This window comes from Larimichthys crocea, chromosome XXIII (assembly GCF_000972845.2).
Source record: "Larimichthys crocea isolate SSNF chromosome XXIII, L_crocea_2.0, whole genome shotgun sequence".
Lineage (NCBI taxonomy): Eukaryota > Metazoa > Chordata > Actinopteri > Sciaenidae > Larimichthys > Larimichthys crocea.
This window is the reverse complement of record NC_040033.1, coordinates 4,239,113-4,265,121: the sequence shown is the minus strand read 5'-3', so window position 1 is coordinate 4,265,121 and position 26,009 is coordinate 4,239,113. Positions and strand designations below refer to the sequence as shown.

The 26,009-nt window shown below is 40.6% G+C and overlaps 1 protein-coding gene across 5 annotated transcripts in view; it reads right to left on the bottom strand.

Moving 5' to 3' along the window:
* Window positions 1–245: 245 nt before the first annotated feature.
* Window positions 246–26,009, bottom strand: part of slc12a7b (solute carrier family 12 member 7b) — a 56,682-nt gene continuing 30,918 nt past the window's right edge. For 2 of the 5 annotated variants that reach the window (XM_019269605.2, XM_019269606.2), the window contains exons 2-26: window positions 22,457–22,551; window positions 21,652–21,783; window positions 19,084–19,230; window positions 16,426–16,480; window positions 15,832–15,962; window positions 15,479–15,720; window positions 15,161–15,372; window positions 14,717–14,884; window positions 14,479–14,577; window positions 14,119–14,176; window positions 13,034–13,208; window positions 12,832–12,950; window positions 12,570–12,668; window positions 12,023–12,142; window positions 11,132–11,236; window positions 10,465–10,633; window positions 9,400–9,595; window positions 9,034–9,203; window positions 8,696–8,827; window positions 8,208–8,315; window positions 7,691–7,807; window positions 5,595–5,770; window positions 4,793–4,807; window positions 3,578–3,711; window positions 246–3,212 (exon numbers count right to left, since the gene is read on the bottom strand). In XM_019269605.2, the coding sequence (XP_019125150.2) occupies window positions 3,121–3,212; window positions 3,578–3,711; window positions 4,793–4,807; window positions 5,595–5,770; window positions 7,691–7,807; window positions 8,208–8,315; window positions 8,696–8,827; window positions 9,034–9,203; window positions 9,400–9,595; window positions 10,465–10,633; window positions 11,132–11,236; window positions 12,023–12,142; window positions 12,570–12,668; window positions 12,832–12,950; window positions 13,034–13,208; window positions 14,119–14,176; window positions 14,479–14,577; window positions 14,717–14,884; window positions 15,161–15,372; window positions 15,479–15,720; window positions 15,832–15,962; window positions 16,426–16,480; window positions 19,084–19,230; window positions 21,652–21,783; window positions 22,457–22,551 (3,266 nt within the window). In that variant the 3' untranslated portion in view covers window positions 246–3,120. The remainder of the gene's footprint in view (window positions 3,213–3,577; window positions 3,712–4,792; window positions 4,808–5,594; window positions 5,771–7,690; window positions 7,808–8,207; window positions 8,316–8,695; window positions 8,828–9,033; window positions 9,204–9,399; window positions 9,596–10,464; window positions 10,634–11,131; window positions 11,237–12,022; window positions 12,143–12,569; window positions 12,669–12,831; window positions 12,951–13,033; window positions 13,209–14,118; window positions 14,177–14,478; window positions 14,578–14,716; window positions 14,885–15,160; window positions 15,373–15,478; window positions 15,721–15,831; window positions 15,963–16,425; window positions 16,481–19,083; window positions 19,231–21,651; window positions 21,784–22,456; window positions 22,552–26,009) is intronic. The other 3 variants (XM_010741702.3, XM_010741703.3, XM_019269607.2) reach the window with 3 other exon arrangements.

The window sequence follows — 26,009 nt, the reverse complement described above, 5'->3', positions numbered from 1 at the left end:
AGCTGATAACAGTAATTACTAAAGCGTGATAGGAATTTATTTAGAATCTCTCCACAAAGTTCTGATATAGCCGAAAATCATTTACAGCTCTATTAATAATAGCAAAAAAAAATAAAAATACAGTTGAAAAAAACACTTCTCTGCAGGAAACTTTTAACCCACATCTCCAGTCAGTGAGAACAGCCTTGAATGAGTCACAATAAGACATTATTTTAATCAAACATAAAACACAGACAAGATTGAGGTTTATTTCAGCACTTTTAATATTGACTCAGAGAGGCACAAATACAATTTACAGGGCTACCTTCCTCTATATGTGCACCCACAAGTGACTTCCTGTTCCAGCCTGTGAGGCCAGACAACAGCAGAAACACAAACAGCTTCACCTCACAACAGTATACACAGGAACATACACACATACACGCTCGCACACAATTCTGCTGGTCCTCTCACGTAGCAGAGGCTTTTTTTTTTCATTCATAAATCCATTACATGTAACATCAGTTCTGAAAGAGATGCAATCAAATGTTTTTTATTTCTTCAGCCGAGCCTCAGTGACACCTTGAGGTAGATAACATTCTCCAGTCACCTCAAACATTAGAGCTGTGAAACACACACTGCTGACAACCCCACTGACATCCAAAGACTTGTTTCTTTTCATTCAGCATCTTTTGTTTTAAGGTTTCATGTATTTTATGTTTTCTTTCTGCACAGCTACAGCTATTCGGCTCAGTAACCAAATTAAAAACAAAGAAACGTCTTTAATAATTTATCATTACAACTTTTCAATGTTTCAAACGTCTTAAAACTAGACAATTTTAACTTTATTTTTTTACAGAATCATGTTTTTATCATTGTTGGCTAAAATATAAAACTGAAATATGAACTTCATATACAGTGACAGAGTTATTTAAACCATTCTTTTGTACCCTGGTTGCTTCACTCTAGTTTCTTTCATTCATTCCAGGGTGCCACTGGATCCTGAGGGGGTTTTCAGTCGTGCGTGTTGTGCGTGTTGTGTTTCTGGTGAGTTGGTACAAAACACAAAAACCTGACAAGTGCTGCCGTCTTCACACATACCGCCCCTCTCTGCCTCCTCCCATAAAAATCATACTGAAAATGAACACTTAAAGTAACAGAAGATCAATTATAATGTAACAAACACTACAGAAACCATAACTATAGAGTTACACAGGCATACATCAACAACTGAAACAAAACACAACAAAACACGGATGTTGTATAACTGACGATCAGAAGTTCTCATTCCCCTGCAAAGAACTGCAGGGAAAGACGACTTTCTGCTTTACAAAATACTGCACAGCTAATTTGAAAAAGAAACTGTGGAGGTACATACGAGAAAAGGTTGAGTCTGTTATCCTTCTTGCCTCAGAAACAAAACTCTTTGCAGCGTTTAGGCCACGTTAGACGCTTTGAAACGCTCTGGAAATTGCACTAGTAGTTGCTCATTTATTCATTTGCAGAATTTGAAAAGAACTCTAGCAGGGATGAGGAGCTCTATCATAAAAAGATTACAAAGATTAAAGATGTAAAAAGCAGTAGCTACTTATGGCCATGCTCTAAGATGCAGTTATGATACTTCCACAGTTTCTTTTGTAGTCATTTTGGCACTTTTTCTCCTAAACATGCTCAGAACAAGTCATCTACTCAGTCTGGGACTCAAAGCCTAAAGATTTTATGTTTGGTAAAATATTATAAAAACAACACTGAAACACAAGCATTAACTAGTATGGAATTATTTGCTGTTTGCATCTTTTTTCATGAGCTCAGTTATTAGTATGTCTCCATTATTGTCAGAAGGATGTCGCAGTGGATCGACAAGTAGAAAGTGTCACTGCAGGCGACAGAACCAGGTGAGAGTACGCAAGGTAGTGCAAAGTCAACAGTGCTGTAACTCTGGTGATATGGGAAGAATTACACTAAATCACGTCAATTTGTGCTTTCACGTTTTAAAAAGTATTCTTTGTTAACTGCCAACAATCCTAAAGGAAAATTAAAGACTGAATATGTGAACCTTCTGCACGCCGTCAAACAGCCCTCAGATTTTAAAAATCTATGATTATTCCCAACTGAGCACTACTTCAAACACCAGGAACTACGTGTACATGTGCATTAATATGTCATTCTATGAAGCTTACACAGTGTGCTAGAATATGAACTATGGCTATGTTCCCTATTAAAACAACAGCGTTCATTGAGGGCGGGATATGTTGACCTATCAAGTATCAGTACCCAATATCTGAAATGCTCTCACCCTCCTAAAGGAAGGTGATCCATCATCTGGTGCACGTTCAACATCCTCCCAGCTGGTCATTCGTTAACTCACTGACCAGCAAGGCCAGCAAGCACAGAAGACTACAACTTTAGGGAGGACCTTGAACTACACACAGACCTGACAAGAGAATCAGCAGCTTCTAAAAAGACTGTTTGGCCTCTCTGTAGTCCACGCTGACACCACCAGTTATTTTAAACTCTAACATTTAGTACAAATAGTGATGTAGGCCATACAGATGACCAAACTGTGTTTGACATTGAGGATTCAGTATGTGTTGTTACAAGTAACCTTTCTACACAAAGCCGTTCTATAACTTGTCGTCTCTGTGCATGTTTTTCCCAGGTCCAGCGAACGTCTCTCCCAGAGTCGAGTAAACCAGACAACATGAAGACTACAAGGTTGATATCAACAACACCAACCACCTTTGCTTACCTTTACACAGCGAGTGTCAGTAACTTGACAACATCAACACAAGAGGGACAGACAGAATATGAAAATGTAACAGAACATAACAAGGTTTCCAGAGTTAAATGAACAATATAAAGTGTCTCTATGCTCTATGTTCCATGTGCAGGGGCACTGTGGCCCAGCGTGGACGCACACTGTGCTCGTACTCTCAGCCAGTCATTGATTCAACCCCAACTGTTTCCTTCGTAGGTCCTTCAGACATCTGTCAATCACAAGTGGTCCCGCCTTCCATCAACCCCCGCCCCTTCATAAAAACCAAATTTGGCTTCTTCCCCCAAAAATGCCCGGTGACTGGTATCCATGGCAACAGCCCATGTGTGCAGGGTGGGGGCATGAGAGTTTTTCCTTTGTTTTTTTTAAGAATAGATGGTGATGACTTCACGGCCACCGCCTCGCACCAGGAGGACCCGGTTCAGACCCTCGAGGAGAACCTCCAGGAACTCCATGTCTACGAAGACAGCAGTCAAGGTAGAAAGCATACAGAACCAGTACATCAATCAGTACATACAACATCATTTCCACTGTCCCAACACTGTCCATCACAATGAGCATCCACTACACTACACTACACATTAGAAGGAACTAGAATGGTGGTAATTAAACACAACACTGACTACAAGTTGATGTTGTGAACTTAACAAGTCCAATAATAACTGTTTTAGCTCTGGTTTTAGTCTCCACCACCTCCATCTGGCTCTTTAGCTGCTAAATGCTCCACTGTGTTGAAAACTCTCAGGTTAATCACTTCATGTCCATTTCTTATTTGATAGATTGTTATAATAAAAATATGGACTATAGCTGCTTTAAGGATACAGTTTTCGTCCCCTCCTCTGTTCCCCGGTGGTCCGGGCATGTTGAGCAGAACCAGATGAGCTTCCTGCGACTTGTTGACCACCACTTCATTCAGCTTGACAGCTGTGTGCATCCGACGAACGTTTGACTGGTTCCTGGTTCAGTGAGAAGGTCACAATAAAAAACAACAGCACTGAAGAAAAGACCAAATAATCACCAGAAACTCAAACTAAACCCTAAACCCCATCAGAGATAATACAGACAACAAGATATTTTATCTTAGTTTGACTTCTTCAGTATTTATGTTCCTGCCATCATTCATGATTATTTTACACTTGAGCTTTTTTTCTTACTGTCACAAGCCTATTATGGCAGCATGACAGCACTCCTGAGCAAAGAGGAGCTGCATTTCTTTGCTTACTCTCCTCTGTAAATAAACAAACATTTACCGTGGAGCCAGTTTACCTGTTCTAGTGTTTACATGGTTATACAACAGAACAAAACTAATATAGCAGGCTGTTTTCTTACTTGTTTACGATTGAAAACATCACAAATACTCTGAGTAAACACCTTCAACAGTACATAACACATGATCATAATCATAATAATAACGACAATAGGTAAAAGCATTCTGTATGTTAGCCTCAAACACAAATGAGAAAACAAAGCGTGGTTACGGGACTGAAGCGTAATGAATTTCAGATAAAGAGACAGTGTTTTAAGACAAAAGGGACATGCGGTATCAAACCCTGAACTCTAAAATGTTATTAATGTTTAGTTTGACAGAGCCAATTGTACATGCTGTAGTCTCTTTCCAATTGTATCCTGTTACACTGTCAAAATCTCTTTAAATGTTGTCTCTTTATCATCACTTTCACAAGCACAGGAGGTCAACTGCCAGAAGCCAAACAGAAAAAACAAAATTCTGCTTTCCATTCTGAATAATAAAAAAAATGTTTACAGTGGGGTTTTTGTATTTGCTTACATGAAGGTCAATGGAAAGCACAAATTTGCCAATGCATACAAAGCATGACATAAATTTTACATGCAAATTAAATCAATGGAGGCTTTTTCTTCTACCAACATACTGTTTGATGCTGAAGTCGATGCACATTAGGACAGACAAGCACACACACATAGACAGACAGAGGCACGAGCACATGAGCTGGAGAACACGGCTACAGTTAGCACAGCAGCAGTACACATACGGCCTAGGGCAAAGAGAATGCGACTTACAGACTCTCCCACTCTCTAGAAGGAGGAAAATGGGACAGAACAACAGAAACAGGCTTAGACGCTTTCTACATCAGCTCTCTCCACAACACTACATGCTTCCAACTGTCCCCAAACGGCTCGTTGTGACACCAGAAGGGTGATCTACGTAAACCCCAGAAACTCACACAGGGCCGTTTGATGTGTATGGCGAGGTTGGTTTCTTCCTGTCCTGTGAGACTTTTACGACATGTATATGATAACTCATTTGAATCAGAACCTTTATAAGCCAATAAGAGTAGACCAGGACACACCTGATTGAAGTCCACACACTGATCGTTCGGACAGTATGGGATGAGAAGGTGTTAGTCTAACAGCGAAAAGGTGTGCATGTGGTCTGCGTGGTCTGGCCATGCGCTAAGACTGAAATGGCTGGAAGTGTACACACATGCGCACACACACCAAATGCAGCCTGAATGCACACACCATGCAGACAGTTGTCCCATTTCACCTATGACTACTACGACTACATCCACACATGCTGTCCTCCTGCACCGAGGCTTTGGCACCATCCTGAAGTACTGTCACTGCTGTGCTTTGCGCTTCATATATTTTGACATTTCAAAATGGTGCAAATGTCTCACACAGGGCACATGCAACAACATCTTGTTTTTTACCTCCACAGGATTTTTCACTAGCATATCTAGTACACTTGACTCTCCTCTAATTTCATGGAATGGACCTTTTAACCGTTACAGATCTACAGGGCAAAACTTTCCTTCTTTGTAGAGGTTGTTTTTGGGTGTTCAAACAAACGTATACTTACGGCTTCATGTTAAACAGGTCTCGTACAGCCACGTTGGAGTTGCCCTCGCGGTTACGATTACGCTCTGTGAAGAGCTTGTCCTTAGTCCAGGTCATGTGGACCCGGTCGGGCCCAGTTTCAGCCTTGTCATTTATGGCGGCGTGAGACGCCGTGTTTCTGTCGTGGATGAGCTGGGCCTGGAAAGAAGAGAGAGAAAGAGAAGGGTGAGGAAATATTTAATCATTAAGCAGGATGCTTACCAGAAAACTAGAAGAAGAACAAAGGAAGAAAAAACTGGAAGCTAAGTAAGGAACCAAAAACAGCAAAAAGTGACCAGTGACAAACATGACGAGATGAAGTTGTCATCGCAAACCATGCTAGAATAATGGATAAAATACAAACCTGTTCAACACATATGGATCATAAAACTAAACACTGGGCATCACAAGACAACATTCTCTGGGCAGGATGGTCCCAGCAGGGACTGAAGGCTATTGGGTGGACTGACCAAAACAGAGAGTGATACTGAAAATGAACCAGGCTGGGAAGGTATAGTATGATGTCAACCAAGTGTTCAACAGAGGCCTCCAAAGATTATTACACAAGCTCAAAATATGTAACTTAAACAAATGTAAATGTAATGAGGGATGGATAGAACAGAACAGAGCAGAGCACAGAAACATCACTATTAGAGCAAAATCATTTGATACTTCTGGTCCTCTGAGCTGTTATATAACAACAGCCATTGAGAGACAATAACACTGAATTATGGTCTAATGATCATCTGTGTGTTCTCAGATACCAAATGATTTGATAAATGCATAATATATCTTTATGAAACAACAGGATAACACATATTTAGGGCTTTCTGATTAATGCCTTCATTGTCTATGTGTAGATGGGAAGCTGTGTGATAAATAACATGCATGTTTGTTTTTGAAGGATGGGTGTTCACTTTCTGAAAGATCCACCTGTTATGTTTGTTGACTAGATGAAGGTCAAGTATAAACACTGGTTACTGGTTTTAGCGACAGGATGATGGGAGTTGGTGACTAAGGTTAAACTAAAATAAAAAAAGAGGGCACAGTATTGTCTCATTTAGTATCAATCAAATTATTTTGGATGGATGGAAAAGGACGACTTTGTTTGTCACTCATATGCATTTATCCTTTATGAAGTCAAATACAATTTTCAGTTTTCTGAGACAATACTATTCACTCTTTTACTTTTTGGAGAGATGGGATTGAGGCAAGATCATGGAGGTAATGGGAAGTCAGGCAGCAGTTGCAACTGGCTGGTATTCACAAAGCAGCTCTTGATGACAGTTATATAGTAAGAAGCTCCACTGTTGGGTCAGTCTGGTTAAATTGTCAGATGTACAAGATGGATGCTATCTGTAATCATGAACCAGCTTCTTTTTCTGGGCTATTCATTTTGACAGTGACCTCCGCCAAAAGAGCTAATAACACAGATCTTACAGGCTCCTGGGCTGACTATGACTTCACACTGGTGTATTCTATGTGGACCAACTTGTTTGGGCCAGCTGGAGCTGCTCTGGAGCAGATTAAGTTCTGATGTAGTGTGGTAACTCATCAACTACAGTACTCTGAACTCCCTGAGCCTACAGTGAGAAGGTTAGACTGGATTATCAAGAGAATAAAACACTTCAGACCACACCTGCAGTAGCTACACTACCTAAAAAGAATCACTGGAAACATTCTGTAACTTTCTTCAGCAAAAAAATGGAAACTGGAATGTGTTTACATTAAAGAACAAAGAACAGCTTTTCCTACATGCTGTCTTCATATAATTCAATACCTATTCCCACATTAGACTGAAAATACATTTCCTATGGGACTACTTATTTTAAAGTCTAGCAGTATTACTGCTTCCTTCCCCTCTCCGTATTGATTACACTGTAAAGGCATCAGGTCTGATATCCACAGGAGCAAAAAATGGGATCAAAACATCTGACTGACCACCTGCACATCTATTTTTGACACCTGAGTCCAGATTTGAAATCATGAAAGATGATAACTGCAGCCAAAGATCCAGCTTTGTGAAGACAGGCCCGTGAGTCTAACAGTGAGGGACAGTGGGTTGACAAAATCGGCTACCTCATCCTCCAGATTGTCCTCCATCGATGGGGACTGCTGGCAGGGGTTCGTGCTCTGGGCAGCGCCCTGGTTCTTCCTCCGGATTGAGCTACGTGATTCGTCAGTGATACTCTGAATCTGAGCGGTGAGGTGTGGCCCAGACAGGCGATGGCAGGTGAACAAGGAAAGGGGCCAATTGTCATATAACGCAGTGGTAGGCCAGATTTGACTAAAATACTGTTTGAACTACAGTCTGTTATTTATGAAACAACCTAAAAGAGCTTGTTTAACATTCTGTCTAATCTGACCTGTGTGATTTTAAAGTTTAAAGTTGTGATAACACTAACACACTAATGAATGACATTCAGTAACAGTAAATGCCATCTTCTTGAATATGTTTCTGTGCTGACCTTATTAGTGTCTAACCTAGGACATGCTATGAAAACACTGCATTCTCTGTGTTGAATTAAAGTGTGACTACAGATGTAAAGCAACTGTGAGTACAGGGTCATGTTCAGGTATCTGAAGTGTCCATTACCTCTCTCTCCCTCTCAGTCCTGGAAAGTTGCATCTGTTTCAGCATCTGAGACCTCTGCTCCATCACCAGCGTCTTCTCATAGGTGAAGGCTGAGATGTCGTTATCGTGCTGCACAGGAGAGGACAGAAACGCTGTCATCAGTACAATAGGAAGCAACATGAAGCTTCCTAGCGGAAAAACCCTCAGCCTCCAAAGCAGTTTATTCATTTTGTTTGGGATCCAAACTAAAGACTAAATTGAAATAAATCTATTCACGGATTCATGGTGAAGATATCTCACAAACAAAATGATGATCAATGGTCGACATCTGTAAAACACAAAATAACTGTTGTTCATTCATAAAGCATTCACTGATTAAACTTCCTGATCCTTTAAAAGGACAAAGCAGTTCTGTAGCATAAAGTAGAACTGAACAGTTAATACAGAAACAGATTTCTTGCTTTTTCCTTCAGCCTGATTTATTGTTATTCTATCAAACAAAGACTCACCATCTCCACCACTTCCACTTCTGCGTCCAGTCGTAGGTGGTACAGGAACATCTGGAGATCCTTTTTCATTTGGATGCTGTTGTCATCCATCTGGGCCACAGTGAAGATACGCATCTTACACTTCCTCCACACCTGAAGGAGGAGAGGACACGGTTATGATGGAAGGAGGTCAAAAAGCAAGACCCTTAGTCAGTGGTGGGTGGATGGATTAGTGAGGGGAGAATTTGAATACAGATAGGTGGGTATGAACAAGGGATTCTAGGCATGGATATGAAGAGAAGACTTGAAAGTATGAAAAAGATTTGTGGTAGTTAAGGGTGTCAGACGCACACACCAACCTTGTGCTGTCGCAGCAGGAAGGGCAGCAGCATCAGCATGCCTCCATCATGAACCACCCACCACACGTCAATGGTGCCCTCCTCCAGCCGGTCCTGGTTAGTGGGGAAACTGTCCACATTTTTAGCCACAAGCAACGCCTGATGGGCCGCTGTGGTCTCCCGCACTGTCTCTGGATGAAGAGAGGAAGAGAGAGAGGACTGTGTGAGACATGACGTCATTGCAAAGATTGCACATGTGCAAATATGCAACGTGAGATGTATTATCGTTACTTCTTAGAAATCTTTGAAAATGCATCTTTTTCTTTAATATATATTAGTATTATAATATTAATATATATTCATTTTGAAATGTCTCCCTTTCTGTACCTATGAAATTCTTCCATGATTGCGGGTCATTGGACTGCCTCCAGGTCCCAGGCCAGGCCATTAGGACTGTGTTGTGCTTCATGCCTCCCAGCCCCGCAGACTGGATGAGGTGGGAGAAGCCGTCTCTGAGGTTTGAAGACACCACAACATGACAGAAACCTTTTGTTCGCTCTGCTGACATGGAAGACTTGATGTTCTGGACAGAGAAAGACAGAAAAACACCAAAGTAGGTATTGATGCACTACTGATGCAGCACTGGCTTTCTGAAAAGATGCCATGGCTGCTCAAAGATCCTTTATTCTGACAGTCCTTTACCTCAAAATTAAAATTAAGCACTCTCATTAATATCCTGCCAGCACTATTAACAATGGAGTGTCTAAATAAGGCCCGTGAACACAGCAGTCTGTGTAATCTGAAATTCAGCCTTTGCACGCAATTGCTTCTGTAGAAAAAGTAATCCACTGATTAAAACTGCTTTTCAGGACACAGGCTGCAAAAAAAAAAAAAAAAAGAACCCAAAGACTTGCTCCACGTGGCCAGCAGATGGCAGAGTTCGTCTGCAGGTCAGACGCCTGCTCGCTCTAACTGTAAATCCTGACTGATGCAACAGATTTGTTTGTGGGTGCAGCGGTGAATTTTAAACACATCCCAAAAAGAATGATGTCATTTTGTTTGTATTTACTAGAACGCTTAAAACAGACGGACAGATGGAGCATAAAACACATTTGGTATTTTAGCAGCGACAGTAACCATGGAGTTCCACATTGGGTAGAAGAGGGGACATGATGAGTGCAAAGTTGTTGGCAGCATCAATCAACAAAATACAAGTGGATTCATTTGCATATTACACAGCCACATTATTCTACATTAATTATGGGATTCTATTCCTGTTCTTATGTTCCTTCTATTAGATTTATTTTACATAAAACCCTCAGTGCATGTCATTTCTTGTAAGAAAAGCTTTATAAATAAAGTTGTTGTTGTTAATGTGTGTGTGTGTGTGTGTGTGTGTGTGTGTGTGTGTGTGTGTGTGTGTGTGTGTGTGTGTGTGTGCTGTCATTATACCTGCTCAGCCTTCTTGGCCTCTGCCTCTTTGGTGAGATAGGTTCCCTCTAGGACATTTCCCACTATCGTCAGGCCCTTCCCTGCCTTCAGCTGAGTGGTGAGGGACAGCATACGAGGGTGTTTGACTCCTTGATCTGAGTCCAGGTTCAGAAGCACCAACAACTGAGGCCTGGATACATCAAGAGGAAAAAGAAGAGGGGGAGAAGTCAGACTGCATTGCTGTGCGAGGTGTGACGCAAGAATGCATCAGCTCATTTGTGTGTACAAAACAAATTACTCTTTTGCAGTCACACAAGGCCAATAATAAATGAGTACAACTATGTTGAAAAGTGACACCTCTGTAAAGCACATTATTTAGTAGGTGTGGCAACATTATTAAATTATTATTGGCTCTCAGTAGAACAGGAACATTATCACATCTCTAAGAAGAGTGTCGTGCCAAGAAGGTAAATTAAACTGTTTTTTGGACAGGCAGTCTGTTAGGTCAGCCAGTGTGGACCTCATACAGTATGAAGGCTCATCAACCTCTTCTGTCAGATTAGGTAGAGGACCAAGAGATTAATCAAACGCATCCTCTGTGTCTATTCCTGTCTCTCTTTGGTCCACCACAGCAGTGACAGGTGGCACTATGACACACACACAGTCACGCACACACAAAATACTGTACCTCCAGTTCTTAGTGTGTGGTGGAGCCTCCTCAAGGCGAATGAGGGCATAGCGTGCTGCATTGAGAGAGAGGCCGCGGATGCCGTCTCCCCACTCTTTCTCTGCCCTGAAGACAAAAAATTATTGACAACAGATTAAATGAACAGAAGCACCGATAGCAGAATGATCTCACTGATGATAGATATCATCAGTCTTACTGTCTTGTGTGGTTTAAAGGATTTATTGTGTATTTTGCTGATTTAGGGAATATCCTCTGCGTCTGTGAGAACATTTTCTGTTGCAACATGTATCAGTAAAATCTACCATATGTACATTAGTAATAGCACCATTTTGTTACTCAGCTGGCCTGAAAGTCACAGCTGGATTTGCTATAATTCAAGAAGTTTTCTGGTAAGTAACATCATCAGTATACATCTCTATTTTGAGATCTGAAACAGATAATTAATATTTTATTTTGAAGGATTAAACTGTTTGAACTGAACTATACAACACCTAGCTCTTTTGTTTTTTAATGAAGCGGATGATGGACTAAAACATGTGCTTGCTTCTAAAATGAAGGTTTCTTGAAGCTGTAGGTTTTGCAATTAAGACGTCTGATCACGAGCAAGGATCTTAAAAGGCTTTAGATTCTGTATACAACTACAAATCAGTTCTGTACTTTTATCTTTGCTCTTTGATTCTGTCTCTTTTCTGTCAGCACTAGTTTCCTGCCTTCTATCAAATCTGGACTTCTCCATGTTAAAGAGTACTGCCTACTTATGAATAACACTACTAACATGACTAAACAGGGTTTTCACTATCAGATTTCTGCTATAAGACTATCATGGCCAAAATAACACCTACATTAATGCTGGTATATGGCTAGTTACTAACATTCCAAAGGCACTCTTACCCTCTGTATTCGATGTATTTGTAGATGCAGCCAGCGATGGCCATGGCCACAATAGCGTAATACCAGGAGGAGATGAACATGAGAGCAAGACACAAGCTCATTCCAAGGAAGGACAGAGCCCTGTAGAAGAAAACACATAGTCCAGTCCATTAACAACATACACATCCATTTAGTGTTTCAGGCTTTCTGCACATTCATGGAAAGGTCTTAATGAAATGAAAGTTCAGAATGGACAGCTGAAAGGATTAGAGCTCAAGTAAAATGATGGAATCCACTGGTAACAATAGTGCCGTGCTGTACTGTCCTCAGCCTTTGTAGTGGAAGTAATCTCAGTGAAAGCCATCATCACACAATCTATGTGTGTGTCTGTGTATAAAGCAGGTCCCCGACAGGTTAAATAATCCTGACAAACTTAAAACTGCAGTCTTTGAGACACTCAGGTTATACTTCCTATATCCTCCTTTCTGACAGTGTCTTTCACTGTCGAAAAGGAGTTAATACAGAGTGTGTTGCAGAATGACAACAGACATGAACACTAATCACCCACCAGTGGTAGTATTTGAAACGTGGTCTCCAGTTTGGCGTCCGCAGCAGGGTCTGCACTGCACAGGCCAGGTTGACAAACAGGTAGCACATGAGGAAGAACCTTTGGAGGGAAAGTCAAAATGTAATGCTGCCTCACCATCTAAACCTGTTTATGACTGTAAGTGGCTTTAAGAAACCAAACACTTGAGGGATCAGACTTTATCTGGGGATCTGATTTTATGGAAAGAAAGTAAATCAATATGCCCGTGCAAACAGATACTGACATGGAGAGAATTGGAGCCACGGCATCCAGGGAGGCGATGAGGATGCCGATCTCACAGATCCCAGCAGTCAGCAGCAGAGCCCAGGTGGGTTCTCCGTTAGCTTTCCCATGACCAAACACCTACGTGCACAGACAGGTGTGATGAACACATGGGCATGAAAACTGCTTTGATGGTATTTGTGTCAACTGTGTGTATGTCTGACCTGCAAGAAAGGTACTATGCCATCTCGTGCGATGGCCTGCAGCAGGCGTGGGGCGCCGGTTAAACTCTGTAGCCCCGCCCCACAGCAGGAGAAGAAGGAGCCAATCACAATGACCCAGGGTGAGGGCCAGGATAGCGTGCCTATAACAAGGTTCCCTTTCACTGAGTCACCAAATCTGCAATGCAGAAACATAATCATATATATTAACTGGACCATATTTCTTTATTCAGCCATATAACACGTATGCATTACAGTTACTTCAAGTCTTAATGTCTGGTGATGTGCGTTGTTTTCATTATTGTCAACAAATTCCAAACCAACAATGAATGTATCAACAAGTATTGTGTATCAAAGCTTAATATATCTTCTTCCTCTGTGCCACAGAGCTCCATTGTATTCCAAAAACTTTTAAAAACACCTCATGAACACGAACACTGTAGTTTATTTTTACTCCCTCTATTTTTACACACAGCATCCGACAGCCAGTAATACTATCTAACAAAACCTGAAAACCTGACACTGTGTCTGAAAATAGTCCATGACAAATGCACTATTTCTTCCTGTTTAGGATGTTTGTTTAAATTAATGCCTGCTCAAGGCTACAGTGGCCACATGTTTGAAGAAATCATGTAGCTTCCTTTAAAAAGATTGTACAGTAAACTCATGTCGACCTCTTATATGGAGTAGACACTATGAACTCATGCAAAGTATACAGTTTGATGTGTTATAAAATATTATGGTTGCTGTTGTACGCCGACCTTACAAACAATTACAACATAAAAAAGATCTGCAATACTCAGAAAATGGATAAAAAGGTGTTTGAGAGGGTACAGTGGTCCATTCACATCGAGTGAATGTAACATATTTGCCAGCAGCCCAATCTGAAAAACATCAAAGCCTCTTGTGATGAGGGCTCTTATTCAGCACATTATTTTATCAATGTCAATGGATACGAAAACAGGAAACAAAACCTAAATTGTACATAATGTGTGCCGTTTTTCTTACAGTGTCTTTAATAAAAACATGTTCATTAAGCATACATGTGTACTGTCATTTATAGGATGTCCTCTGTGATAAACTCTTACTTGTCTCGAAGCAGAACTCCCTCAATGCAGGCACCGAATAGCACCACACAGGTGACGTCTGTGGAAGTGCTGTTCAGGAGAGTATATTATCTTTTTCATGTTGCTATACATCTTTAGACACACTGCCATCAAATAGCTGGTAGTACCTACTCTGTCAGGCTTTGGGTCTTGTTGCAGTGGGACCAAAACAAAGCATTCATGCCAACAACCTATAAATCTAGCAACTGCAGCAACTGAGGGATGACTGGCAATATTATATCTATCGTCATATTAGCACTGAGGTAGGAGGTGATTAAATCTACAGCTGTAGCCATGTGACAACATTTCTGCTAATAGTGTCACTGAAAGGTTGAAGGATACAGATGAAGGAGGTGGTAGCAATAGCCAGGATGGTCCCAATGGGGATGGACTTCTGGGCGTCCCGTAAGTCACCTGACCGATTTGAACCAGCCATGATACCTGAGAGAGGTGGATAAAACAAATGTGAAATCTTTAGAAGTGACACAAAACCGTATGCTCTGCAATTTTCATTACCACATCACCACAAATAATCCCCACGTTAGAGTGTGTGTGTGTGTGGCTTTTATCATAGTCTCACCAGTGACAGATGGGAAGTAGATGCCGACCAGCAGAGTGAAGAAAGTGGTAATATCATTGACTACATAAGGCATGTAGATGTCCTGTGCAGGGTCACTTCCACCAGCAGATGGCAACTTCTTGTTTTCTACCAACATTTTCAGGGGTCCATACACTGACCACATGTTTTCTACCGGAGAGACAGAAACAGTCATGAGACCAGGCAGGTCAAATATCTGATGATGATGATGTAGTCAGAACACAAGAAAACATAAATAAAAGCAAATAGAGAGAAAACACTCCTGAGCATCACTGTATTTAATTGCAACATTGCAGTTCATAACTGTGTAAATTCATACTGATATATTAGTATTTAACAATTTGAGTTGTGCATTATTAGAAATAGGTGAGGGAGCCTTTTTCTTTCCACACTTCTACTAAAACCTCCAGAGGAAACTGTTCCAACCTGAAATGACTCCGCTGGTCAGCCCAGGGATACCCTGCACGCTGGTCACATTGTTGTTGGCAAAATACTCGTCACAGGTGGCATTGAACTCGGGTCCGTCACAGAACAGCTTCCACAACTTGGTAGTGACCGTCACATTCTGTATAATCTCTGTCTTCAGACAGCTGTCAAAGTTGTGGTTCTGCAGAGTGCGATTTCCTAACATACAAACACTGTGTGGACGAGGAGAGGATAAGAGGGAGACATTTTTCACTACTTAAATTAATTATTGCCTGATGCTTCAATACAACATTGGACGGTACTGTATGATGGACTTACGGAAAGTCTGGTGGTTCAAAGATGGTCTTGATGACTCCAGCATAGATGGCGAGAATGGAGAGAATGACGCAGGCCAAGAACACTAGTGCCAGCTTGTTGACATATTTCACCCCTACAAACACGACCACTGCCATCAGTGCTAGGCAGCACGTGCCATAAACACGCATGTTGTTTAGCAGAGCGTCCGGCTCATCCTCCTTCTTCTCTGCCACAAAGATGGCTGCTTTAGGCACTATGTAGGTCTGCATTGGGAAGAGTAAGGGGAAGAATAATATTAAAAAAAGAAATACAATATATGGATATAGGTTGGATTTTCTCTTTTAACAGTTAGGCCACACACACTGTTCACTTACCAGAAGAATCTCTATAGTACCCAGGATGTACATGGAGCCAGCGAAGGTTGTGCCCAGGTAGAAACACAAACCTACAGCTCCACCAAACTCTGGACCCAGAGATCTGGAAATCATATAGTAGGACCCTCCAGCTGGGGTAAAAAAAAAACATAACAGGAAAGAGTTTTATGAGAAAAAGGGAACTAACTTCTCTGAAGACAGCTGTTCAGGAAATAAGGACATCTAGCAGATTTTCTAATGCATCCATAGATAAACAAGGACTGTATTGTCAAGGTTTTGTTTAAGACATTAGAAAAACATCAGTTTGGGCCTAAAATTCTCAGACAACCATATCTGCCAAAATCAACACACAGGGCAGGAAAATTGGGATTCTATTTGATAAAACGCATAAAAGCTGGGAAATAAATTTAATTCAGAAACCAATCAAATAGCAACATTCCAGCTGCAGCTACAGCACATAAACTGATATTGGTCCACTTGATCCCATAATAAATTAAATGTTAAGTTTTATCTGCTAATAATGTCATCTTTATTTTAATATAATACATCACTTGTTGTAAAGTTTGTGTATGTGTGAGTGCCAAAGCAGCATACCTGGCACAACGCCATTAGTAGCAATTGCACTCATGGATATGGCTGTCAGCATGGTCTGTGGAGAGAAGACAGGAAAGAAGAAAACTGAGATAATATCCTTTCTTTTTAAAGCAGGTTTATTTTCAATGCTGCACTGTAACCAGAGAGTTTGTGATGCAGATTTACACAAACCTGCTAAATCTTTTTTCAACCCCACAAAGTGACATCTTTATTTTCCCCAATTCCAGGACACTTGAAGAGGTTAATCCAACATTTAGCCTGTTAAAATACTTCTAAGGGGCTTAGGTTCTAAATCTTGTGGATTGGTAATGGATACAAGCTTTTCCGTGAAATTAGTCATTGCGGTGGAGGATATTTACGTCAGCCTGTTACCTAATAGTGCTTCCGGATGAGAGAAAGGACGGAGCAGAGTGAAGGGCAGGAAGACAAGATAAGAGAAACAAAGAATGGGAAAGAGAGAAAGTTCAAAGTTAAAAGGATGACAGAAAATGAAAGAGGGAGGAGAGAAAGCATGAAGGTGAGAGAATAGAGGACAAAGGCAAAAGGAGGAAAAGGAAGAGGAGGAGGGGAGGCAGGGACAAGGACATGACCACGATAAACCCTGTGTTCTTTCACTCAGTGTTCGGTTTGACGTGGCAGACAAGCTGGAGTAAAGCCAATTAGCTGACAATTTTACCTTTCGCTTCCACTGAAACCCTAAGCAGCTACGAGCCAACTTGTCTTCACTATAAATGAATCAAAGACTTTACTTAAAAATCCTGGGAGGCATGTCCTCAATGTTCCCATAAGTCATGTGAACACATTAAAGTACAGTAAAACCACCTGCCTTGTGGAATATTAGCAGACTTTAGGGGGCTTCTAGAAGAAATTCAACCAGAGCCAGAGGCCAAGTCAGGACCAGTCAGGGCACAACTCCATGGACTCAAAGTTAACCAATACATCACATTTGTCTTTGGTGTGTTAAGTTCTAAATCATCCAAGAGGACAGAACTAATCAAATCAAATTGAAATTTCAAACTAAACCTCAGATCACCTCAGTGTTTCCTTTCATACAATAATTACTTAATTAAAATAATTAGCAGTAAGTTATTAGCAGTAAAGTTGAATTAGAAGGTTATTAAAAACTTTTATGAACATGTGCAGTCTTGAGAGAAATAACACAAATTAAACATTGACCAATCATGCCATACATACTCTGCTCATTTAAAGCAGTGAATATGATGCTGACGTGAGAAGCATTTTAGAAAACCAGGTGCTGGCAGTGACCTATAAACACAATGCACCTACTGTAGACATACTGTTGAGCAGTACACAGCCCCAAGAACACACTTTCTCATGACATGATGGAAAATATTCTGCATAAAGTGCTGCATACTAGGCTAATGAGAAACTGTTTGTACTCTCTTGATATGTTGCCGTGAGAGTCGAACTCACTGAGCCTCTTTGTTTTCATCTTTAAAAACATATCTGTGTCGCTTTCTCTCTTCAGGCTGCAATGAAACAGAACTTTCTTTGTAAAAAAAGATTTGATAAATCAATCAACTAAATTCTGTTTGGGTTAGTCTTAGACATTTCTGGTGTTCTGGACTAAACCACACAAAATGTGACCTATAAACAGGTGGCTGATGTGGAACCAAAGTCAGATGTGGTCAAAGCAGCGACAATGAACATTAATCTGTCTGACTAAGCTCGGCTCTCTTATTATATAAGAGCAGTGATGCAGTGGAGGGTAAACCCTGCAAGCGCACTAAGCTAGATTGTAATATATGAAATGGCGCCGAGTCTTTCTAGGCAGACAGTTTTCACAGCTATAACACCTGATATTAATTAATGGCATTACAGACACAGTGTACTGGGTTTTCCTCATTATTTACAATATATATATACAAATTCGTAGTTTGCTTAAGAAAAAATAGACATACATGTAAACATGCGAGTATTGTGGCTTTGATTGCGCTTTTTAGTAACATAGCAATTCAAGTTTATAGGGTGAATCTTGACTTTACATAGTCTGGAATGTGGTCCATGTGCCAGTCTCGACCATACTGTAAGTGAAATTAATCATGTTATACCATTATGAAGCAAAGAGCATTGAACTGAGATAGTACTCAAGGTTTTTGTTTCTACTTTCCCTGATTAAGCTGGAGTAATCCATTGTCTGCCGTGGGATTGGTAAATATAGCCACTGTGTGTGCATGTCGCTGTGTTTCTGACACTTTGCAGATGGAGGGATTACATGTCAAGCTGCCAGGTACCATTAGAAGCTAGGGGTGTATGGTAAATGGAGAGTCACAGTGGCTAAATACAGGAAGGATCAGTGGCCACTAAGTCAACTCGCCGGTCATTCATTACTGCTGTCGACGCAACATTTGCACCAATCTAACCATTAAAAGGTTGAAGCCTCATCTGCCTCCAACCTCACTGCACATTCCAGCAGCAGCACATGGACACATGTTCACTGTCATTTGGTAATGTGTTCATAATGCTTTAATGATGGATGATCACTCTTACGTAATCACACGTCATTCCTCGAATGATTAAAGTGTAAAACCTTCAGAAGGGACAAATCATATCCATGTCAGTCACACCAGCTCCTCTCAGCTTGGACTTTTCTATCATTTAAACAAAACATGAAGGTCAGCAGGGTCGAGTACTCACACAAGAGCAGCACAAGCATACAATAGCCAGGGACTCCAAGATGCCGGCAGTGCCGACGATCCAGGTGAGTCGCAGAAACAGGATGACTCCCAGGATATTCTGGAGGCAGGGGAGGTAGACGCCCATGAAGGTGCCCATCTGAGGGCTCTGTAGAGGAGGGGAAGAGAGAGGGGAGAGAAAAGACAATTGAATAGAAATGAGGTGAGAATTACTGCAATGTTGGCTACTTTAAATAGCAAAAAAGAACAAAGAAGAAGACAGAGCAGGAGTGAGGAAGAAATAATGGCTTGAAGAGAAATTAAACAGTATAAATTGTCATACATATGTCAGTTCAGCTAAGACAAGTCCCAGAAAAATAAGATCAGAGCTGGACAAATCATGACCAAATAGTTTTAATGCTCTTATCTAAGATTACATAAAAACATACTCTGTAAAAACACAATGCAGTCAATCTGCATACATACAGTATTTTTTATCTGAGACAGGACTGAAAATTCAATTTCCCATTCTTGATAATGACTTTTAAGCTGTGGTTTAACCATCTCTTTGACAGGGCACCATCCTAAATGCAGAGCGAAAGCTGCCACTGTTAGCAATACTAACTATCCTGTGACCAGTCATGTCCAAAATCCTTCAGTGCTTCCACCCCAAAAGATAGAATTCCTTACAAAAAAGTAGTTTCGCAACAACACGGCAACAGGAATACATTAAACGTTACCGACAAAAACTATAAGTCGAATCGATCACCTCAACAGCTACCTTTTTAGCCATCTATCTTCAAATTTCCAGCACTAGTCCTCACCGGTCCAGACAAAGAGGGGCGACAATGGTGTCGGCTTAATTCTTTACCAAGATGTCCCTGCAAGCCGATGGGAGGTGCCCGAGGCCGATTTCCATGCAGGGGACAAGATGGAGCAACTGGCATGGGACTGAAGCTGTGGTCACAGAAGCATCTATGTGCTGCATGGCAGCGCTGTGGCTACTTTTAATTTTTCTTTTCTGAGAAACCAAAACATGAGCATCGAGAGTTTCTGGAGGACAAACGGCACCAATGGACTGTAGAAGAAGGCGATCACACAGGCTTGTGCTCACACATACTGTAAATAGAGACGACAGCTGCTGGAATGATGGGTGAATTTCTTATTACATCTACATAACAGACTGTTATTGACATTCTCTGACTCAACCAACAGGTAAAATAATAAAGCCTCAAATGTGTGTTTTTTCAAAATAAATGTAACTGTTATGTGTCAAATTATTCTGTTTTTACTTTCAAATAATATTGAAAAAACAGGTTTATTAATCAAAGTTGTAATAACTCAAAGACTGAACTGAATATTTTTATATGAAATGAGATCATTTATTATACACTTCCTGTAAACACTGAAAAGTCAATGTCATACCAGAGAGTGAAAAAACTAAAAATAATCCAGACAGTAAAGTTTGAACATTGCTGTGTCAGCAAAGGTTTTTGACCTTTTGACTTTTTGCCAAACACGGGTAAAGGTCACGCTGAGCGGGGAGACAAAATGCTATGGAGAACAACCTCCACCACCCCGCCAGAAAGATCTGAGAATAAAGCAAACGGCAGAGCTTCATCGGTCAAAGACCCTATTATGTAATGAGGTGCAGCCACTTTAAAAGACTGTTAATACCAGGGACGTGCACCATTACCACCATCACATGTCGGCGACCTGACTGAAGTGCCTTGTGCCTGTGACTCATTTTAAATTCAATCAGAAATAGGAACACTGTGGTTCACCTCATTGTCCATTCAAGATTACTTGTGAATGGTAGAAGTCCTATCTAAAATAGACAACTGAACCATTTAGAGCAGCCAGTTGAGTTTTCATGGTTGTGATGCTGGGTCAGCTTTATCTAGTTTTACATGTAAAAATACTATATGTACTAGAATACAAAACAAATATCAAATGTCATATAACATTAATGATTTCTGGTCTTAGCTTTAGTATTTTACCTGCACTATACTTGCACTCTCTAATCTGAAATTAGAATATACTATGAATTTACCATTGACTAAAACATCTGTTTTAGTTAATTATTAGTCTCTTTCCAAATGTTAAATGAATGCTTCTGAGAACATAGGTGTACTTCACATTAATTATGTAGGAACTGATTGCTTGACATTTCTGTCTTAACGCAGGTGGTGTGAATCCAGCCCTTCCTCAGCTCTTTCTCTCAGAACACACACTTGTTATCTCGCTTGTAGCCTGCTGTCCATATGTTAGCCAGATAGCTAGTGAGGTTCATGTGAGCATAATAAAATAAGGCGATGTGTACCCAACTAAGGCACATGAATACAAAATAAAGGTTTGGATAATATCACAGTGAAGCTGTTAAGAGTTTCTGGTCTAACTTTAGGAGTTATGGACTTCTTGCATTTCTGCAGAAACAACTGCAAAAATAAAGCATTTTCTTTTCATCCACAGGGGCAGATCAGCCATAGAGTCCAAATGAGCTGTAGCTTCGTCAACTTTAGTACATGCTTGTGCAAGTCATTGGTTAATATGCAACTGTGTATGTGTATAAAACAAGGCTCCCGTGTACCTTAACAGCTTTCTTTTTGGGGCCCTCGTCCTCCTCGGCCTCCTCGTGCTCCTGGGCTCCCTGGGTGAGATTGGTGTAGTTCGCCAGTTTGTTGAGGAGAGATGACACCATGGGGTTGCTGTCCATCTCCTCCTGCAAGAGAGAAAGAAGAATAGAGAATAAAAATAAAAACATTTTTTAAACTTGGTCATATGCTTCAAAGGACAAACCCTTCCAGGGTCAAAATGAACAGTGCAATATTTAGTGTTCAAACTATTCAAAGAATCTCAGAATAGCATGGCTGGGTCAGCTTCATGCAGAGTGGGGAACACAGAAGCCGCAGTGCCTAATTGATCCCATCTAAGGGCCAGTGACCACAGGGCCGCAAGGTCTGCCAAGTGGCAGAGCGACGCACCAGGCAAAGGTTCAGCTGTATGAACTTGAAGGGATGCACTGGCTTTTATGGGAAATACATTTTTTTTTTGAATGATGCATTATTGAGCACTGAAAAGATTGGTACTTTCCTCTCCTTGTGTGTATTTATTTAGTTCACCACAGCGTACCCTGATGCTTTAACATACTGTGCATTAATGAATGGCTTGAGCTTCACAGGCAGGACCAAATTTAAAGCAGCAGAAATAGTTCTGGAAGTGAACATTTACTTAAAAAGGATATTGATGTATTTGTAGCTTCTACCCCACACTTTGAGGTTTCTCTTTCATGGCCTATAACATCTAGCCAAAACAAAACACACTGTTACATTTCCTTGTGTAGTAAAACAAACATCCCCCTCCCGTATCACGTTGATGATGATTAAAAGTGTTACCTCAAAGAGCGCCATGTTGGTGCCATCGTAGCTGTTGCCTTTGTCATTGTCTGTGTTGTTGATAAAAGGACTGTTCTCCTTTGGGACGCCATCACCTGTGGAAACACAACACAGTTTCTTTAGAACAAACGTAGTGTACCCAAAATATGTGTGCTGGTATTTGTACGTCAACCAGATCTGCAAGAACCTGCTTCCTCAAAGGACGAGACTTTTCACTCGAATACAAACACAGATTTACTTCATCAGTAGCGATGTCACAATCACAGCTTTGCCCCCAATTCAACATGCTTTAATGCAAATATCAAATATTTTACCACCAAACATATTTTAGATTTTTTTTTAACAACACATACATTTTTAATAATCCAGGTTATGATTAGGGATGGGAATTTAGAACCAGTTCCAAATTGTCTGATTCATTAGAATCATATACCTCAGAGCTTATCAATACCTCTTATCAATGGCTGCATGTTTTTCCGACAATTGTACATTGCAAACAAACAAACGACAAACTCATGCGTCTATGCTGCTCACATGCACAGTCATGGTGAAGACAATGAAGTGGTCTAAAGCCTGGCTTCATTTCACGAATAAAAATGACAACGTTGCTTGTTGCAAGGCCTTTTAAATGATTATTTCATGTCAGGGTGGAAACAGCAATATGCTGAAAAATCTTTCTACACAGCATGGAGTTAAACTCCTTCACAGCCGAGCAGCGTGTCTGTTACTGAGGGTAAATATCCTGTTATAATAATGTTAGTACAAGTCAGGTAGGATTACAAGATTTTCTCTGAGACTGAGAAAATGTCTATGGAAGTGAATGATGTCTCAATATTTTCCCATTCCATCTATTTCAGATGATGAATGACAGACAGGAAGCTAGCCCTCAGGCTAACTGCCTCCAAATTTAAACAATGGAGTTAAACAATGCAACCTTTGGCAAACAGAAGGTTCATCAGGAATCAATAAAAATAAAAAACTCAAATGCTGACAATCACACAGCAGCACTCAATAAAGCAAATCACACCAACAGTACACATTCGAGTGGATGTGACAAATTTCAGATTTCCACAAATAATTGAGCTAATTTGCATGCCAAGCCACACAATCTATCCACTTCACCAACCACAACAGATCTCGCACAGTCAAAGTCACACACAGCAGCCGGGCGATATTCAGACACAACATTCCAGCACCACACTGTAAACCATACTGTGTCTTTGCTGCCGGGGCCGGCAAAAACCTACACAGAGCAAATGTTTCGATTGAACAGACAGCTTAGAGTGTTGGAGCTAAGATACCTGACATGCTGCGGTCAAGTCCAAGTGCAAACAGAGACAGACAAAATGTGTTTGCTGAAGATCATCTGTGTGAGCATGTGCTTTCCTTTCCTCCATTGCATAAAAGATAGAAAAGCTTCTCTTGGCCGAAAACATTTATTTGGGTTTGTGAAGAAAAAAAAATGTCCAAACTAAGGAGCAGGAATCTCAGTTTATCAGATTTACCTGACTTATTCCGTGTGAGTGTTCAAAAGAAGTCAAAGATTACCTTTAGACTGCTGATTCAGAGTACAAGGGAGTGAGAAAAAGTGTCAGCAGTTGAAGCAGATCCTAGTTCTGCCATGCAACACGGGTAATAATAAAACTGTGCTGGCGTAAGTCTTAGAAAAACACACAGACAAAAATGGTACATTGTGCTTTATAGACAATAAAACTCTATAAATAAAAAAAAACAATAGGACAAACAATAAAACAATAAACATGAGGTTTAAACGGAAGAGAAGAGGAAAAATACAAGAGGAAACAAAACAGAGGTGGGGACAATAAACCTCTTCAACTTCGTACCAGAGCGCCCACAGAGAAGCAGCACTGGAGGACAGAGAATCAAACACAGAAACAGTATCATCCAGGCACAACAAAGGCAGACATCCCTGCAGCCTGCACCCACCTTTAATTTAAAATCCACTACTTAAATGACTCAGAACTGTATTAACATTCAGGTGAGCAGCTGCTTTGCAAGCCCTGACTGGGTACTAGCAGCACAATACAACAGCTGACTAGATTTTGTCTGGAAAACTACTTTTGTATCGATCGCTGCACTTTATGTGTCCATAAAGAGCACATCTTTCCTTACCGCTGACACAAATGTTGCTCGATGCTCTATGGCTACAGATTTGTTAATTTGTGCCTTTGAGGCCTAATCTGATTTAAAGAATAATCTATTTCTTTATTTATAAAATGGCAGAAGGAAAATGTTCATCTTAGCTTCCCAGATCGACTTATTCAAATGGTTTTGTCTGAGCCATCTGAAAACCAGGGAATGTTTGGCATTTTCACCTGAGAAGTGGTTGAAATGATTGTTTAATTCTAAAAATAGATTAATTTTCTGTTGTTAGAGCTGAAATGACTTGTCAATTGATTGATTGATTAAAAATTACTAAGGGGGAAAAAAAACATGTTGGAGATGGACATGTGCTTTTACAGGATGAACACCTTTGTGGGAATTTAGTGTTGTCTACCCATGAATATGTGTTAAATATTCAACACAATAATGCTGCTATAGATTTATATAATTAAACAATTTGTGACAATTTATGCGACCAAAAGTCAACAGAATCATTGTAAAGTACTCAATTAGAATCATTTTTAACAAATTTGTTTGAAGCTACAATGTTTTCTTTTAAGTGTTTTAAACACAGGAAGCATTCGCGACCATATACTCATATTTTGTGTATTTCCCTTCCCCCTCACGCTAGAGAAAGTCCACTGCTGACCACAGCTCTGTGCCGGCTCTTTTTCATTCATCAGTGGAGCTGCCTACAGTGAACTCTGGCCACTGTGGGGATTTCATGGGTAACTTTTGCTGCTTGATCCAGCTGCAGGGGGAATAAGAGGCTTGCAGCATGGCTTAGCCCACTGGTAATCACAGGGAAAGTCACTATGTCCTTGTTCTGTGTAGCTCTTTAAAACACAGTCTGAGTGGGATAGCGGGACACATTAGGTGAGGGCACAGTGTTTCAATAAGCCTGGATAACGGGGGGGTGAATCTAACATAATGACCATTGTGCTGCAGGGATGCAGCCAAAGGTGAACTGACCTGTCAGTCATAGCTTAGCTTTGCTGGGATGCTACACACCACAGGTAATCATTGTCTTAAACGACACTAGCTAAATCCTCTTTGAGGCCTGGGGGCAGGCTAAAATTGGAAGAACTTCCAAATCAGGTGAGGTCTCAGCTCTGAGAATGCAACCACGTGTACGGGGGGTTAGACGTCAGTCAGGAAGTGAACAGAATAGATGAGGTCACTTCAGGTGGCTATATGATTATAGTCCAACAATATAGTTAAGAAACTTCAGTTACAGTATAGTATTATAAAGCTGTTTTATATCATGGTCATTCAACTTCAGGCTTTGGGTTTGGACAGTTGGATGGATGAAACAAGCAATTCAAGGACGTTACCTTGAGCTTTGCTAAACTAGCTGAGATTTCTGGTACTTTATGCACTAAATATTCGACTAGTCAATGTCAATGTAATTGTTTAATTTCCAAACTTC